Source organism: Beta vulgaris, chromosome 9, assembly GCF_026745355.1.
Source record: "Beta vulgaris subsp. vulgaris cultivar EL10 chromosome 9, EL10.2, whole genome shotgun sequence".
Taxonomy (NCBI): domain Eukaryota; kingdom Viridiplantae; phylum Streptophyta; class Magnoliopsida; order Caryophyllales; family Amaranthaceae; genus Beta; species Beta vulgaris.
The window spans coordinates 22,760,817-22,777,342 of NC_079210.1; the positions used below are offsets into that span (position 1 = coordinate 22,760,817).

General features: G+C 37.7%; 1 protein-coding gene across 4 annotated transcripts in view; it reads left to right on the plus strand.

The window, feature by feature from the left end:
* LOC104903035 (diacylglycerol kinase 5) overlaps nt 1–16,509 on the plus strand; it is a 35,662-nt gene extending 19,153 nt beyond the window's left edge. For 2 of the 4 annotated variants that reach the window (XM_048635833.2, XM_010691006.4), the window contains exons 3-14: nt 3,736–3,924; nt 4,015–4,137; nt 4,248–4,376; nt 4,639–4,724; nt 6,814–6,937; nt 9,507–9,555; nt 10,583–10,665; nt 12,436–12,503; nt 12,639–12,716; nt 13,876–13,963; nt 14,160–14,276; nt 15,972–16,509. In XM_048635833.2, coding sequence (XP_048491790.1) covers nt 3,736–3,924; nt 4,015–4,137; nt 4,248–4,376; nt 4,639–4,724; nt 6,814–6,937; nt 9,507–9,555; nt 10,583–10,665; nt 12,436–12,503; nt 12,639–12,716; nt 13,876–13,963; nt 14,160–14,276; nt 15,972–16,295 — 1,458 coding nt within the window. In that variant the 3' untranslated portion in view covers nt 16,296–16,509. Of the gene's footprint in view, nt 1–2,952; nt 3,170–3,248; nt 3,389–3,735; nt 3,925–4,014; nt 4,138–4,247; nt 4,377–4,638; nt 4,725–6,813; nt 6,938–9,506; nt 9,556–10,582; nt 10,666–12,435; nt 12,504–12,638; nt 12,717–13,875; nt 13,964–14,159; nt 14,277–15,971 lie in introns of those variants that run through there. The other 2 variants (XM_010691007.4, XM_010691004.4) reach the window with 2 other exon arrangements.
* The last annotated feature ends 17 nt before the right edge of the window (nt 16,510–16,526 follow it).

Genomic DNA, 16,526 nt, shown 5'->3' on the forward strand with positions numbered 1-16,526 from the left:
CCCCCTCAAGCATCCTCTTAACTCTAGTAAAAAGATTACGAATATTCTTTTCGAGAAATGGCAACGTACCATGCTTAACATTCTTTTGAAGCTCCATCACTCGAATTATTTGTCTAACCGGCAACCCAACTTCCTTGTATAACAAAATCTGTTTTTCGTCCTCTTGAGTTATAACTCGATTTGCCGGTAAAAAACGCATTTCTTCAAGTGACACCATACAATGGTTATGCTCCTTTACAAATTTTGTTACATGCCATTCCTCTGGAAAAATATCAAAGCACCTCTTCAATGCAATACGCATGTGAGCCTTGCAACTACATCTTGCTGATTCCTTATTTCTGCGAGATTTAGAGGGATCAACTACCTTCAAACGTTGATTGACTCCACGATGGCATAAAAAATCATGCCTAATAGTCCTCCCATGTTTAGTGTCTAAACGATCCTTGCGGACTACAAATCCATGTCGTCTTGCATATTTGTTATAGAAAACAAATGCTTCTTCTTGGCTACCAAAAGTTTGGCCAATAAAAGGTTTATCATATTCTCTATCATCTTCCTCAGTTAGAGGCTCATTCAAGTCAAAACAAAGCATCACTTAAATCTGTTCAATAAGTTAATTCTAAGATCAATTTCAGAGGAACACAATTATCCAAAAAAAAATATCAAAGGAACACAAATACTAGTAACAAAAACAGAGAACATAAATTTGTTGCTCATACAGAATATGTGTATGGAATGCTGCAGATGGATATAGTGATAATATTATTAGAGGCAAATTATCGAACACATGGTAGGCACAACCTATACAATATTTTGCATATAGATTTTTTTTGATGATTAAGTTACATATGATTTACAATAAAGTTGAAGGAGATATGAATTTTTGATCTATAAACAAATAAAAAAGAAAGGGAGAAAAATCAAGAAAAGAGAATATGCAACCGTGATTTTTTTTTTTGATGAGGCTTCTACTTTCTTGGCCCAAAGTATCAGGTTGTTTTTCTGCAACTTTTGATAGAAAATTGCTTGATTTCCATTTAATGGAACTTGTAGAGACAATGATGATGATATAGTTGGCGCCATAATCCCGTTATCTTCTTGTGCCATTAAATGATATGGTTGACAATATTACTAGGAAGTGTAGAAAAAGTTCAGATTTAATTTGCACTAGACCTTTTTGTGATTTATGTTGGGAATAGATGGAATCTTGAAACTAATTAATGCTTATTTGCAGCCCTTAGGGCTGCAAATAGCTTTTGCCTTAAATTATACATAGTACGCCTCTACTTACTTCATAATTTTTGTCTTTATTTTCCTTCTAACATATTTTTTGTGTTTTAAAAATAATTATACCATTTCATGTATTTACATTTGCCGATACATGGTTTCAAACATTAATATGAAGTATCTTTAATGGGTTTTTTCACCAAATACCCCCGAAAAATTAAATAATTCACCATATACCCTCAATGTTTTAGAAATGCACCATCTACCCTTGAGTTTCGAAAACGTGCACAAGATGACCTTTTTCTAACTTTTGTTAACTCACCGTTAGCTTTATTAACCATTTTGCCATTATTTAATCATAAACCCTAATTCTAATCTAACCCTAACTCTAATTTTAACCCTAATCTCAAACCTAAACTCTTACCTTAACCCATAACCCTAACCCTCCCCTCCCCTCCACTGCCGCTCCCCCACCCCTCCCCTCCCCTCCACTGCTGCTCCCCCCACTGCCGCTCCCCTACCCCTCCCCTCCCCTCCACTGCCGCTCCCCCACCCCCTCCCTTCTCCTCCCCTCCACCGCTGCTCCCCCACCCCTCCCCTCCCCCCCACCCTCTCCCCTCTCCTCTCTCCTCCCCTCCACCGCTGCTCCCCCCCACCCTTCCCCGTCGATTTCCCAGTCGCTCCCCCAACCCTCCCCGTCGATTTTCCAGTCGCTCCCCCACCCCTTCCCTGTCGATTTCCCCAGCCCCTCCACAACCCTTCGAATTGCTCGTCGATTTCCCCATCCACCCTTCGAATTCTCAAACTTGCTATGGTTGCCATCCCTTCGAATTCTCGAACTTGCTATGGTCGCCATTAATTCTCGAGCTTCATGGTCGCTGATGTTCGAAGGGGAGGGGTGGGAGTTTGGCGTTCGAGGGGGAGGGGTGGGGAATTCGAAGGGTCGGGGCTGGGAAATCGACCGGGAATGGGGTGAGGGGAGGCCGGTGGTTAACGGACGCGTAGGGGGTGGGGGAGGCCGTCGGTGAACGGACGCGTAGCGGCGGTGGGGGAGGGGTATACGTAGGGGCTGGGGTGGGGTGGAGGGGGTAGGGTATGTCAAGGAGTAGGGTTAGGGTAAGGGGGAAGGGTTTAGAGATAGGATTAGAATAAGGGTTAGGGTTACATTAGGGTTAAGGTTAGGTTCAATTAGGGTTAGGGCTTAATGATGGTAAAATCGTAAATAAATCTAACGGTGGGTTAACGGTAGTTAGGAAAAGGGTATATGGTGCACAATTTTCGAAATTCATAGGTATATGGTGCATTTCGGAAATATTGAGGGTATATATGGTGAATTTTTAAATTTATCAGGGATATTTGGTGAAAAAACCCATCTTTAATTAACAAGAAGTAAAAATTATGAAAAATTGATTTAAAAAAAATATACATTGAGATGAATCTACCAAGATTCACGATCATATGATGTTTTTTCTAAAATATAAATCATTAAAAACAATCAAAATGTAAAATATGAATAATAAACACTATGCAAATAATATAATCATTTTTGAATGGAGAAGTAGATATAAGACATCAAACTCAAATTTTAGTTTTATTGCATTAGAATATATTTTTAACAAAATCGACCATGTGCGGTATGCCATTATAAAAAAAACATATTCTAATAGTGGCAATTATTGGTAATGCATTAATGCATGCAATATAATTAAATTAGTAGAGTCAACGGCAAAAGCGCGGAGGCTGTTGATGAGACTACTTTTCTTACATCTCCATTGCCTTTGTAGTTTCTAATTTCTATCTTCTCCATTTGTGGATTGCCATTTGCCAAATGAAGATCATATAACTATTTAACGGTTCTAACATTTCCTCCAACTTTTTTTCCCTTCCCATTTACTCTGCACACTAACTCCGGATTCCTGGCTTCCCTCCATCATTCATTCAGGTAATAATTCTCTCTCTAACACCACGCGCACAATTCCATGGTGGAATTTGGGACGGAGCTAGATCTTTTCTAGCTTTGTCGCCGCAAAATTCAAAACCCTTATTTTCCGCGCTTTTTTTTTTAATTATTATTATGGGTCGAAGTTTCAAACTCTCTAATTCATTCAAGAAAATCTTCTTCTGTGGTGGTGGTGCTAGATATGCTCCTTTTGAGCATTCGGTAACATTCTCTCCATCTTTTACTTATTTTTTTAATTGTAGTTTTTCGAAATTCGGAAATTGACGCACGTTTGGATTATTCTGATTTTTTATTGTCGTTGAAAATGATGGAATAACAATTTGTTTTGGAATTTGTGATCTGATGTTTTCTTCGATTCTTTTTTTTTCAAGTATTTTGGCTGCATTATAGTTTGAAATTTTCACTTATGATGCGTATTTCGAAGCAGATTCTGGAATAGTAGCTTAGTTTGATGGTATTGTGGCTATGTGTGCTCGTGTTTGTTCGATTAATTAGTTTGCGAATTTTGTTCTGATTTGGTTGATTAATTAGATGCGAATTTTCTGCAGTTGCATCATAGGATGGGGGATTTAAGGGAGTTTTGGATTCCTGATTATATACTAAATTCGGATTCCGAGCATGAGGACTGTTTAGATGAACCTCAGTGTCCTGTGATTGTCTTTGTTAACTCGAAAAGTGGTGGTCAGCTTGGTGGGGGTCTTCTTGATACATATCGTTCGCTTTTGAATAAAAACCAGGTATGTTGGATGGATTGTTGTACTAATTATGAATGCCGAGTTGAACCAGTGGCCTTGGATCACTTACCTGACTAGGTTGACTAAATGCAGGTGGTTGATTTGTTGGATCAAGCTCCTGATAAGTTTCTCAGTGCGCTCTATCTCAATCTCGAAAGGCTAAAACAAAAGGAAGATGAACTGGCTTCTAAGATCCAGGAGAAACTTAGACTAATTGTAAGTCTATGTTTTGATAATTCATTCGTGTATGTTGGTTGTTATTGTATCTATGATGATTGTTTCCCAATTTATAAATCATATGTCATTAATGTATGCTTGCACATTAGGTTGCCGGTGGTGATGGTACAGCTGGATGGCTTCTTGGAGTTGTTTGCGACTTGAAACTGTCCCACCCTCCTGCTATCGCTACTGTACCCCTTGGAACAGGAAATAACCTCCCTTTCGCATTCGGCTGGGTAAAGAATCTTTCTTTTGATGTAGTGTCCTTTTATACCAAGATCATTCGGTACTTTGCTCAAGATTGCCTTTGTCGTTACTTTTGCTGCAACCTATTTCCTTTGCCTTTTCATGTTACATCACTTTTCTATTTATCAGCTAAACATCTTGGATTCATTTGTTTCGTGCTCTTTATTTGACCCTTAATTTCGAATTTTTTTTACATCCATGGAATGGGTAATCCTATATGGTAAAACTTTAACATTTAGTTGTGACTTGCAGGGAAAAAAAAACCCAGGGACAGATCAGCAATCTGTAAAGTCATTCTTGTATCAAGTCATGAACGCAAAAGAAATGAAAATTGACAAGTATTTTTCTGATTGACTCAGTTCTTGCTTAGTATGTTATTTTCACTGTTCTAATCGTTGTATTAGTTTTAGGCTGTTGTTGGAAATATTTATGCTTCATCCCTTAACGTCCTTCATATATTTTATTTTTGGGTTATTTCTAATTGAATTCATAATTTTATTTTAAGTAAGGTATTACTTCTCTCTCCATCACTACCAGCCCCATATTTCTTGTCCCAATTCTAGTACTTTTTATGCGTAAGCGAGCATGGATTATATAAGTTTTTGGAAGCTGTTGAAGAAGAAGTTTTCCTAGTTCTGTTAGGATGCAATCACTATTTTAATATGCTTTCTTTGGTTGTTGCATGGTTTTACTTTACTCTTAAAGTGAAGGTTTTACATGTAACTAAAAATATGTCTTTTAATTATTAGTGATAATTAACTTAAGTAAAGTAGTTTAATTAATAAAGGTCCGAAAATCAGCTTTGTAATTCGTTCATTTAGGGCCTCTTTGGCAAAAGTAATTGTTGAGGTAGCTGTCAGATATTATGTGTTAGAGTTTTGACTGTGAAATAGCTTTTCCTATAATTATTGTTCAGTAAAACTAGCTGTTAGTTTAAATAAATAACAAAAATAAACTATATTTAATCTTCAAAAGCTACTCTAAAAGCTACCCCTACCTCAAAAGCTAATATTTATTGTTTTTCCAAACCACTAGTTCAAACACCAAAAGCTACTGCAAACACTACATCACCAAACACAACTTTTCACCATTATTAGAGTTCTGAATTCTGATTTAGTCTAAACACTAAAAGCTACCTCAAAAGCTATTGCCGAACATGCCACAGGCTCCAAGTAGGTGAGTTGTCATGAGTTGTATTTTAGGCAACTAGAAACAATCTTTCCTATTTTGCTCTAGTAGTGGGCGGCAAGCAAGGAGAGATTCCCTTGCTTAGTGCCATGTGGTTTTTATGGTTGCCTATATCTAGTCTTTTCCTTATTTTCTTTTAGGCATGTGATCTTATGCTGTTTAGGAAAGTTCCTGCATCTCTTTATTTTTTAATGCCTATATAAAGGCCTTAAGTTTCATTAATAAAACAAGATTTTAGAATTTATGAAAATAGAATGCTCATTGAGAGACTTCCATGTGTTAGCTAACCACAAAACTCAAACCTTGACTTTGAGAGGAGATTGTGCCGAGACCACAACTTTCCACCTTGAACCGAGACTTCAAGGATCAATCTATCCATTCTCCCAGAGCAGAGACCTTAGTCTGATTATTGCTTTTGTTAGAGGTGATAGGGGACATTAAAATTTACTTCATTTCTGCTTGCAATGGGTACCAACACAGGCACACACTCCCATGGCCCTGTCCAAGAGAAAGAAACTGCATAGAATCTTTAATCCTGCAGTTTTCCTGTTTCAAGAAAGGATATTCCTGTCTATCTTTGATTAGATGGTATTGACTGAAATTTTACTTGCTTTAGAGCAACAGCTAAAACTTGAAAGATTTTACTGTAGTCATCTTTTGAGCTTTGTTGAACATGAGCATACTGTAAGTAATATGTTATGTTATATTCTGTTTATAAAGCTGAAAAGCTCTTATGACCTTTTGCATGTTCTTACAAGACTATAGAAACATCAGGAGCCGCTGCTTCATACCCCCTTGACAACACACAAAATGTTGAAGCCCTTATCCCTGAAAGGATGGGTTCAGCTGTATGGATCAAAATGTCAGATGTCACTCTGATGAAATGGTCACATATATCCCTGTTCTTGCTCCCGCCTACAGTGCAATATAATTTTGGAGACTCGGTTATTTCATATTTCGTTTTTAACCTTCCATCTAGTTTATTTTTTGTTCATCTCTCTGCTTTTATACCTTTGTCATTCGAACTCTCCATTCATCGATTATCTCCAGTAAAGCCACCAAGCTTTACCTAATGTATATGGAATTCATTGCTGGCATGTCCTTGTTTCTTTGTCGGCATAAACAACTTATACTACATATGGGACTATCGGAAGCGACTGCATACTACAGAAATTAACCTTTATTTTCGTGGGTAGTAGTAAATTCTAATAATTTCATTGTTTGTTATGTTACTTCTAGCTGGCACATTCTCATGAGAATGAAGGTACCAACTGAAGGAAATTGTGACCCGATTGCACCTCTTGAGTTGCCACATTCACTACATGCGTTTCATCGTGTTTCCTCAAACGATTCTTCAAACATGGTATCTTTTACCTCTCCTTAGCTGCCTTTATATGAACTAATTGCAATAATAAACGTTTATCTACATATCGAGTTGTATGTGCATGTGTGTCATTTTACTGTTTATAGGTAGTCATGGTGGTAAGATTCATTAACTCTGTTATTGTGCTTTGCTTTAGAATCCTGAAAATTGTAGTTCCGAGAGAGTGGATAGGATTCGGGAAGTGTAAAAGACTGGAGAGATGAGAGGTGGGACAAATGCACACTGATGTTGAAACTAGACTTAAGCCCAACATGTGCTTTTTGTTTGTATTGCTCATGTTGTTGTGCATTAGAAGGTAGAGACTTATCTATATATACAATGAGAAAATGGGGATCCTTATCTACTCAACCACCAGAATTTATTATCCAATGAACCGTCTCAGGATATTTTTGCATTATTGATTCTCTTGCTGATGAGCTCAACGAAATTTTAACAGGACAGAAAGTAGGACCATTAGATTTGAGGCATGCTTAGCATATGTCTTATTAAGAGTACACCTGTCTTTGGTCAAATCATTTTGGGCTAAAAGTACTCAAACCTAATCCAACCAACACAGGTACCCTCACACTTTTCAAAATTAACCTGATACCCCCGAGTTTCATGGTAATACATCAAAATGCCTTTATGACCAACATCGGTTAACTCCATTAGTCATTATCCCTAATTTTTTGTTTTAAACCCTAATTAACCGCACCCTCTCTCCCTAACTCCTAACCCTAACTTTAACCCCTAACCCTAAACACCACCTGAACCCTAACCATCTCCCCTTACCCCTGCAACCCCCTCCCATTCCCCACCTCCTCCCTTCCACTGCAACCCTCCACACAACCAGTCACACAAAACCCCAACCCCCAACCCCACCCCCACCCCCACCCACGCAGACCCCCAACCCACCACCCCCGCAACTCGCACCCCCCTTCGATTTTCGCATCCCCCAATCCCCTTCGAAGTTCCACAGTCCCCTACCCCTGCGTGGGTGGTGGGTGGGGGTATGCGTGGATGGGGTGGGGGTCTACGTGGGTAACTGCGTCTGCGGGGGAGGGAATTGTGGAGGGGGTGGGGGAAGGGGTAGTGGTTGGGTGGTTAGCATTTTGGCATTAGATTAGGGGATTAGGGTTAGAGGGGCTAATTACGGTTAGAAGGGTTAATTAAGGGCATTTTGATGTATTACCATGAAATTGAGGGGTACCTGGTGAATTTTGAAAAGTTCGAGGGTACTTGGTGAATTTTATGAAAACTCGGGGATATTTGGTGAAAAAATCGTCTAACCGAATTGTAAATAGTTGAGTTTCTAGGTTTATGCCTTATTTTCAAGTTTCGGTGGACAAAAGCTACAAATATCCATTAGATTATTACAAGTGATGGAAAAATCAGTCAAACGTTGCATGGGGACAAGCATGACCGAGCTGCTAGGCCCATAATAATAAAAAACTCGACCCGTTTGCCAAACCTATCGAGTTATGTAACAATTCTTGATCAGCATTCCTTTACATGCCAGGAAGCACAATAATCAATTGAATGTCCAGCACACGAGGGTGGAGTTATGTGACAACTCACTTGATTGAGTGAGTCATTCAAAATCCAAATAGGAGAGAATGAGAGATAAACACTAGTTGCAATATTCAATATGGAATTTTTTTTTATTTTTTTATTTTTTTTTTTTTTTTTGCCTTCAATTTTTTTCATTTTATTGATCGATTCCTACTTGTGCTGTTTTCAAACAGAGAGTATCAATTTTCAATTTTTTTGTTTGTTAATATTCGACACAACTTCACTCGTTATTCTATGGGCTTTTTGGTGCGTGTCAAAAGCATTGTTGATCAGTAAGATAACTAACAATGAAGGTGTGTAGTTGGTAAGAACGTGAGCTAAATCACTAAATTCTTTTGTTCAAATCCTCATAGCTGCAAGAAAACTGCATTTTACCTTTAAGCAATAAAGAATGGAGCAAGTAATGGTTTCTTAGCAGATTCGGACTCTAGTCAGACGTGTGATAGGTTAAGTTTCCTACCATCAGCGTACCAATACTTAGCTGTTCTCTACTATAATGGTAATATATGGGTAACCCTGCCTATTAAGTTATCACATAGCGGTTTCAACATTAAAAGCGCTATCTGGTATGGCGGTTTCTCCACTCAAATTGCTATTCTAAAAAGCGGTTCTGGTCATAGGTCACTATCCCAACTAGTGGTTTTTTATCCTAAGCGTAAAAAAAAGAGCCTCTCCAAATTCTATGTGGACAGTTGATCCGTAAATAAGCTGAAGACCAATGCAAAAAAATGATATTTTATTGTTAGCATCACTGAAGATTATTTTATATCCTATCAATTGCTAGAAACGGACTATGCATTGTAATTTCACTAAAAGGGGGACCCATAAAACTGATGCTGTCATGCATTATCATTAAAAGAACTTTATTGCATGCAGGTTTCTAACTGTACATCTAACAGGTGATCATCTGTGTACAACTATAAATATTCTGAAAATGAATTCCTTAGCATCGTATGTGGAGATCTCATGAAAATCTTCTTATGATTATGATCTGTAGGAAGGCTACCTTACTTTTCGTGGTGGATTTTGGAACTACTTTAGCATGGGTATGGTGGTGATTTTGTCTCTCTTTGTCTCTTGCTTAAATTTTTGACCTTAACATAAATCATCTGAGAATTTCTTTTATTTTCCAATGTGCATCTATTTCATTCTAAGAATTCCTTTTTTTTGGTGGGACAATGGCTTGTTCTGGTGCTGAACTATGTGTCTTTGATGTGGTAACATCTGACATGCTAAATATTTGTTTCTTTGTTTAAGATATAGGTATACAAGATTTTCTACTTATATTTCATGATTATGTGCCTACATGACTAAGTAGTTTTCCCCCTTATCTTCATGTTTCTAATTCTTTTCTCGAAGTTTAACATAGTAAAAGTCAGAAGCTCCTTCTCTTTTCAAGTACATTTTTGTTGTCTCATTTGATTTTTATTTAGCGTTCAGGTTGTGCAGTTGTAATTCATCATTTCCCATTAACCTCTTACACTTTGTTTGGGTAGCAGAATAGGAGGTAAAAGGAAGGGGAGGGGAAAAAAAAGGAGGGGGAAGATGGATCTCCATATTCTCTCCAAATCTATCATGTTTCCCCTTCCTTGCTTCAATCCCTTATCCAAACAAGGGATCTTGTTCCCCTTCCTTCCCTTTCTCTCCATTTCTCCTATCCAAACAAAGTTTAAATTAGATGTTAGGCTGTTCTTTTACCAATAGGGTTCCTGTACTACATGGATATTGAGATTCGAATCATGTCTTGCTTCATTGATGTAGCTTGTGCTAGGTAAAAGAATCTATCACCAAACTATAGTTTCTTCTTTACTTCCCTTGGCCTCCTTCCCCAAACTTAACGTTGGAAAAAACCTTTGTAAATATTTGCAATGTTTTGTCTGATTCTTGTGGGTTCTTTTTTGAATCATATCTTTTATGAATTAAGATAATGGGAGATTCTACGTTGTTTACTTTCCCATTTTATAAATGAACTTGTCTTCTTCGGAATATGTACACTTGTTAACTTTATATGTGACCATTTAATTTTCCCTTTACTCTTGTATTCTTATTATATCTTTTTAATTTTCACTACAGGAATGGATGCCCAAGTGTCGTACGCATTTCATTCTGAGAGGAAGTTGAATCCTGAAAAGTTTAAGAACCAGTTAGTTAATCAGGTTGATAGTCTTCGATTATTATATTTGCATAATGCACCTGTTGCTAAATAATCAATTGTTGTGTTCAGCTTGCACTCGAGGGGGAAGATCTCTCTCTCTCTCTCTGTCCCTTTCTCTGCTCTGATTTTATGGGTTTGTTGAGAGCCAGTGGTTGGACATAGATGCTAATAGGCATACTAGGGAGAGCTAAATACGGATATCGGACCTCTAGGTCTTTATATATCTTGGCCATGATAATAGAAAATACTGCTCTCTATATTTATGTACACTTGAAAGACTATAAGTGATTACTACTTGTGGCCTAATTATATCTAGATTTCAAGCATTTGCCTTTTATAGTAACCCAAGAAATTGCATTGTGATGAAGTTCGTAAGTGAATGCTTCCTGAACTAGATGCTGATGTTTGGACTCTTCTGGAGATCCTATCCTGTGCATTGGTCGACCCTGCCATAAAGATTCAAATTGTGGTTGGTGTTACTATTAATCTAGACCAACCCAAATAACTTGCATGTGCTTATTCCTCATTAGTAAGATGAACTTTTGGTCATCTGCTATGATGCTTATGCCTCTATTAAATGATTACATATCCCTATCTTTTGGCCCTGGCATATCGTAGTAGATTATCATTAGTTTTGGGTGTATACTTGCACCTGTGGAAGGCCGTTACCCTTGTGTTCTTGAGTAACACCACCTACTGTGAGGACGATGAGGTGCATGTAAGATAAGATGTTCAACTTTGACGTGCACCTCCTCTTTCAATTTTTTTTTTGCTTTTTGCTTGGTTTCTCTATCCTCCTTGTTTCTGGCTTTGCTGCTCATCATAATTTAATCCGTATCCCCATTTAATTTTTCCGTTATGTGAATAAAAGAAATTGAAAGTCGATAGAAGGTGAAAAGTGGTAACAGAGTTTTGGAATTGTGTGAGAAAAAGATTTGGTGTTATAAAGAGAAAAAAAGGTATCTATAGTTTTGCTATACATACCTATTTTGAACTCTTGCTTCGTAAATTGGATGTGGGAGGTGGTGGTCAGCAAAGGGGAGGGATTATAGGGATCCTACCTTACCTCCTCCCTGTAGATGCACAAACAAACAGCATGAAAAAGGGTGGCACGCTGGCACTGCAGGATTCGCTGCTTCCCTCCTTAAGTGAATCTCAAGTGTATCAGGAGCGTTGAGCCATTGATAGTTCTTTTGACTTCTCTTTTTATTTGTCTACAACCGCCATTTCAAGTTGCTTTTGAACCCAGTAATTTTGTAACATGGATAGTTACTAAATTTGATACAATGCATTACTAACTCTTTTCTATATGTGACTTTAAATGTCTTAGTCAGACCAATGTTCCTCTTTTTAAAAAAAGGTCCCTGAAATTACCGAGGGAGTGTGTATGATCTCATATGTTCATCGAATGGCAGAAGAATGTAATGAAAGATATTTAAGGTCAAAGAAGTATATTGGCAAACACGCACAGTTGTAGTAGGAAAGATAAAAAGATACAAGAGTGTTTTCTTGATTCAATGAATTAATGGATTAAACATTCTTTGATGTTAATCATGTGCTGTGCAAGCTGCGTGTAATTATATCTATATTCAAACTGATAAATATTAATGAATAATTTTGATGGTTGTAACACCTAGCAATAAGCCCTAGCTTCTTGCTTACTGAAAACTGAATTCTATCTATTATACGGTTTAGTGTAAGTTCTATGATTTTCCCTTCTTTCCAAAGGCTACTTATAGCAACAATAAGATCCCTTTTTATTGCATTGCAGAGTACATATGCTAAACTTGGGTGTACTCAAGGCTGGTTTATGGCTTCCCTTTTCCACCCTGCTGATAAGTGAGTATCCTCTGGTCTTCTTCAATATGCCAAAGATGCTAAGGTTTAGGATCATTGATATCTGTACTTTGAACTATTTACACAAATTACTACTTTTGGTCTTAGTAAGTAAAGATTTTGTCTTCTTTTGCTTAGGAATATCGCACAGATGACAAAGGTGAAGATCATGAAGAAACATTGTAGTCAATGGGAAGAGCTTCATATTCCTCCCAGGTAATAAGGAAGTCTATTTAAGTAAATAGATAATCGCTGCTGGTCTACCACAGTTCTATATCTGTAATTTTATCTGCAGAAAATAGGTATTACATTGAATTTCACTTGGTAGACTTATGCGGAGCTTTTATTATGCGCTGTTTCTTTTTTCGCTCTAAAATTGCTGGTCATATCGATTAAATAGAATTGGCCAATGGCTCGATTTGGAGTAGTACATATCTGCACTGGAAGCAGTGGTAGAATTGTTGTCAAGCTAGTACCTAATTGTCAGACAGAAGTTAGAAATTGCGGGCCATAGAAAGATGGCCAATCTTTTTATGTAGGGTCCAGGCATCAGTCTTTAGTGATGCAATTGAACAGTTGATTAAGTGGTGGTAGCAGTCCACTGTATGCTAGGAATCAGCCTGGGGCAGTGTCTTCTGGTTTAGACTAAGGTAAAAAGCTGACCTCCTAGAGTTTCAGGGACATAGCACTGGTATGTCGTTGGTGTTTCCTTGTGTATGGAATTTTTACATTAAGGTGATAGTAGTGTTCTACTGTACACCTATCAGAGCCTTGCCAAGATTATATTTGTGAATGAATATCTTTCACAAGTCATACGCAGCTTCCATCTATGTCAGGTGAATATACACTACCTTCCCTATGAGAGAAGAGGCTGTTTTAGTGGCATGCTTATATGGAAAGGCTGAATGGCATTTTACAAAGTATAGGGTGTTTGATTGGTTCAAGAGTCTAATTATTTTTATTAGCGTCTCTATCCGCTTTGTCTCTAGTGGCTTATCTTTGTCTTCACTGGCTTTGTTGATTGGAAAATCCATAAACAACAGTGTCCTTAAAATTAGGGTACCTTGGTGCACTTGAAGGACATGGTTGTTTATGGAATTACCCTGGTTTATGACACCTTGTTGCATTGGGTATCACTTGATGAGTTAATTGTAGTATGCGTAGAAGAAGATATATATGAGAATGCTTGCAGCTGATGAGAGGTATCATGTACCTGAGCTGTTAGTATCCATATATTTGACTCTTAATCGTTCTGTGTGTTTGCATCATTAATATCTTGTTGCATAGAAAATAATTGCAGTCGTGGCAACTTCTAATGTATTGAATTTCATATTATTGGCTAGCCTACTAATTTTTTATTTTCTTTAACATACAGTATCAGGTCAATTGTATGCCTTAACTTACCAAGTTTCTCAGGAGGATTAAATCCTTGGGGCACCCCAAACAAGAACAAATTACGAGATGTTAGTTCATTAATGCTGCTTTTGGAATACTTTCTAGATTTCTTATCCTGTTTCTCTTCTTTGCCACCCCAGCTCCCCTCATTCCCAAATGAAATGTATAATGTATCGAAAATTCCATTGAAAATTAACCTCCCTCTGCCCCCACTCTTTTTTGTGGGGGTTCTAACGAGAGCGCTTGCTGGGACCTTGCGTGCAGAGAGATTTAACTCCTCCATATGTGGATGATGGACTTATCGAAGTTGTTGGTTTTAGAGATGCTTGGCATGGGCTTGTTCTGTTAGCGCCAAATGGCCATGGGACTCGTCTTGCACAGGTATTTTACTTTTTCTCACAAGCATGGAAGTAACTTAATGTTCAATTGTGGTTAAAAAGATGATGCACACTCTAGTTACATGCTCCATAACTATTCACCATCAGTGCAACTTTCCTTTCGGCATGTTAAATTTCAAAGTGTACGTTGTGATGCTGTCAGTCAATGTTCCTTTACCTCCTTAACTGACCAAGGTTTTACTGTAATTTGCAATTCTGTGATAATGATGATTAGGGTTTTGTGAGTGATAATAACTTTTCTTAAAGCAACTGACTGGAGTTTGGTTGCTATACAAACGCAATTCAGGAAATTTGCTCAAAGTACACTATATATTGGACATTCTGAACACAAGTAGTTAAAAAATCGGTGAATTGTTGTAAATCACGATTGGTAATCTTAAAATCTAATTTGAACTTCGATTATCTCCATTTTTGTCAAATGAGGGTGAAATAATGATTTTCAGTATGCTTAGTCTTTTTTGACGGGCAGTATGCTTAGTCAATGGTCCATTTGGAGTATGATGAACAATTTAGCGTCATCATTGATACCGGGAACGTGGTACGTGGCCACGTTCCAGGGATGCGTCCCGGAACACAGAATGTGGTACGTGGTACCGTCTAGGAGTCCGTCTGGTTTACTCTAGAGGCTGCGTTCCGTGTTCCCGTTTTCGAACCACGTTCCAGGACGTTCTGCGTTTCATGTAACAATGAGCATCATATCAGATTTTTATTCAATTTGAGAAATAAACTTGGTCATATTCAGTTTAAAGTGATTTGTAAATAAGAGAAAGTTGTACAAGGTCTGTAATAAAGTTTTATAAAAGTTGAGTACTTCTTAAAGGCGCTATGGAAAGGATAGGTTTGACAAAAGTTTCTTATTGTATTCTTTTCAATTTGCATGGTTCTTAATGGCACATGTCTGGCAAAGGATCTAAGCATCATCACCTTTTATTATTAAGCCAACGCCTCCAAAGAGGCTTCTACTTAGGGAGGGGTTGGAGGGGTGAGCTGCCTGACCAGTACGATTTCCAAAAGGCACGCTTAGTTCTAATACCCTACTTGCAAATATGTTCTTGTCTAGAGCGAGGGGGCAGATATGAACAGCCTTGTAAGAGAGTCTTGGGTCATTGTTGCAATATGCTATCCAGAAATTCGTGGACACTTATTATGACACAGAGGGAGGATTGTCCAGAACCAAGTTTGCATTGAGGCCTCCGGTTTAGAGCATGTCTGTCTGATGTGATAGGGAGAAGATGAGATTAGCTCAAATGAGTTTGATCTACCTGAGAACCTTCAAAGATAATTAGCTTTTCAAAATCTTTTCTTTTTATTATCTTCTTAAACGTAATCTTTCTATCCCAAAATAGTGTCCAATGAAAAAGTGATGCGGGTTTTGTTGGATTTAGAAAAGATTGTAAAGAAATGATATATCTTCACTGTTAAAGAAGTACTAAAATGGCCTTTAACAGAAGGATATTTGTGGATTGTGGACCTGTGGTAGACTATTCTTCTAGAATTTCATGTTTCTTAGCTCGTTTGTCTGTTAGAATCACTTCCTTTTTGTGTTATATCCATATTGTTTTGCATTAAGAATCCAGTATCTAGTTGGAGGATTGTATTGTTCAGCGCTATGCTTCTTTTCTGAAAATTTAACAGTTTACGTTCTTAATCCATTTTTTTTGGATTTATACACTATTAGGCAAACCGAATCCGTTTTGAGTTTCACAAAGGTGCTGCTGACCATACCTTTATGAGGATTGATGGAGAACCTTGGAAACAGCCTCTTTCGGTTGATGATGATACTGTTATGGTGGAAATCTCTCACCACGGTCAGGTGAACATGCTTGCCACCCAAGGCTGCCGTTCAAAAAGTATACATGATCCCTCTTCAGTACATCAAAGTGCAACTGAGGAAGGCGATAATGAAGATGATTCAACCATGGGAGGTGAAGAGTGGAGCAAATTTGGTGCTGCTGACACATTCAGGATCCCAGATGGAGTTGACATATCACATCTGAGTTAGGCCTGTTGTCCAACTTACTGTGAATATTATTGGCATTTGTGAGCAAACTCTCTGGATGATATCCCTCGCGCTGACTTTATCAACTTGATGATTCCTTTGTGATTATTTCAACGTTAATTATTGTTTTGTGTAGATAAAAGCATGGTATTGGTATTGATATTTTATTTAGCTACCTCTTGATAAAAGCATGGTATTGGTATTGATATTTTATTTAGCCTTGTTATCCAATGA